Consider the following 2,018-nt stretch of genomic DNA (forward strand, 5'->3'; position numbering starts at 1 on the left):
ACATTGACCACTCGACCCACGCCACCGGGTGTCGGCTTAAATCAACTAATCGGAGACTTTGCAAGCAAATAACGCTACAGTTCCGGCTAATTAGCAGGCTGTAGATACCACCAATCGAGGCGTTATATGATGTCCGCACCATTATACAATCGCGTAAATCCATAGTTGCTCGGCTCGCACTTCTTAAAATAGTGACTATTAAAACCCGTGAAATCTAGTGCAGGTACTTAAAGAAATGAAAATGCTTATGAAAGCCAAAAGCAAGTTTGCAGTTCCTCCTTTATAACATCATATACATTGACGAGAGCTACTTGCCTTATGAACTGCATTGCCTACAAAGTTGTCAGGTGTTTTGTCATAATTTTTGTGGTATAGTCATACATCCTAGTCGGTTGTCCCAGCAATCATGGGCTTTGTTGTAATCAGCTTATACGATATTTAAGATGAAAGTCAAAAACGTTGAGCCTCCCACGTACTTGCATACTTTCTCCAACTGCTTTGAGTGGCTGGCAGTTTAATATGATATACAGTAGTAAGATGCTTCTATATAAGTTTGATGGGTGTATATAGTGCTTCTTTCTTGATTGAGGTAGCTCTCGCAATGTGATCAGTAGTTACCTTGAGATGATTTCCTTAGTTTCGTGAAGGCTTTGTAGCTTTTTCTTGTCTAATTCAGCAACATGCATAATCTTCAGCAGCGAAGACTTAATAAATCCAGACGTACGTCAGCTGGAGAGCCAAGCGTATTGGATCAATATCTCGAGATTAGGACAGACAGAATTAATAATGGCCACGTGATATTACGATAATAAGACACTCGCAACTTGTATACTATATGAATTCATCATCTGTTTTTCTGTAATAAAGGCATATGTAGTGATTTGGATATGCTTAAATTCTTCTCAAGTTTTTCCAAAGCTTTTTACTTTCAATAAGAAGATGTAGAGTCGTGGTCGAAGGCCTGATCTGATCAGCCTTGCCAATGACAATTGTGTTTCCTTCAAAACAAGCAGTAACTTTTCAATTCGCTCACTCGTCGTCAACGAAACTGATGACTTATCAACATTCGTTCTCGTCGTGGCTGATCTGCATTGTAGTCGTATCAAGCTGCACTTTACTCAACTATGTCGACACTTCCTCAACAGATTTACTGCCTGGCATCGAAAATGCCAACAAGACTGCAGCTCCGACTGGCTCTACTCAGGCCTATCAGCAGTTAGGTATGCACGCTGATACGTTGGTAGATAGCGACAATGGCATTGCTGAGGAGAGATTTGAATCCCCACAGTGGATCAAGAACATTTGGGAGAAAATCATGAGTCTGGGCATCGTGAAGAGATTTTATCCGCATCTCTACATCAGATTTGCGTCTGATAAGGAAGGCGCTGCACTACGACTTATCAAGAGATACGAGACGAAATTCCCGGGACCGTTTCTTGAGAGTCTGTGGTTTATTAGATGGACACGTGCGGTGCTTAAAGCATACAAACATGAGCCTTCTCTTGGGTACGACTTGATTTTTCGCTGTTTGTTGCGTCTCTACCACATCCACATCATTCAGCTCGGCAAAGATTTTGCCAAAATCGAATTGAGCGCCGTTACATCAGAGATGATCTATGAGATCGGTGTGAGGCTTCTACATCATTACAAGTCGATGAGAATGCCAACTGAACACCTTTTTGAAGAGTTGGGCTTACAAGAAAATCACATCAGACTTGACGACCCAAACGTCGTATTGTGGAATTTTTATGTGGGTTATCTTTATTCTGAACAATTCTCGTATGAAGCATTACTGTCTAAGATGAAGTATCAGGTTGATATTGAGAATCAGTGTAAAATCGCGTGTGCACGAGGCGGTTATTTCTCCGTGCTCGGGTGGGGTTTGCGACTACATTGGTGGAAACAAAAGAAGTATAACAAAACTACTGTGTGGTATCTTTTGAGGCTGGATGAAATGGACAAGATTGGATACATAAATTGGATAGCTAATGCAAAGGTTTGGGTTGCATATGCATGGA

General features: G+C 41.3%; 1 protein-coding gene across 1 annotated transcript; it reads left to right on the top strand.

Annotated features, from left to right (window-relative positions):
- Positions 1–982: 982 nt before the first annotated feature.
- Positions 983–1,374, top strand: PHALS_00888 (uncharacterized protein; the record flags this gene model as incomplete). Its single annotated transcript, XM_024730644.1, has 2 exons — positions 983–1,220; positions 1,289–1,374. 2 exons carry the CDS (start codon positions 983–985, stop codon positions 1,372–1,374), a joined length of 324 nt encoding a protein of 107 aa, XP_024580901.1.
- Positions 1,375–2,018: the final 644 nt, after the last annotated feature.

This window comes from Plasmopara halstedii (genome assembly GCF_900000015.1).
Source record: "Plasmopara halstedii genome assembly, contig: Scaffold_1211, whole genome shotgun sequence".
NCBI classification, from domain to species: Eukaryota; Oomycota; class Peronosporomycetes; order Peronosporales; family Peronosporaceae; genus Plasmopara; species Plasmopara halstedii.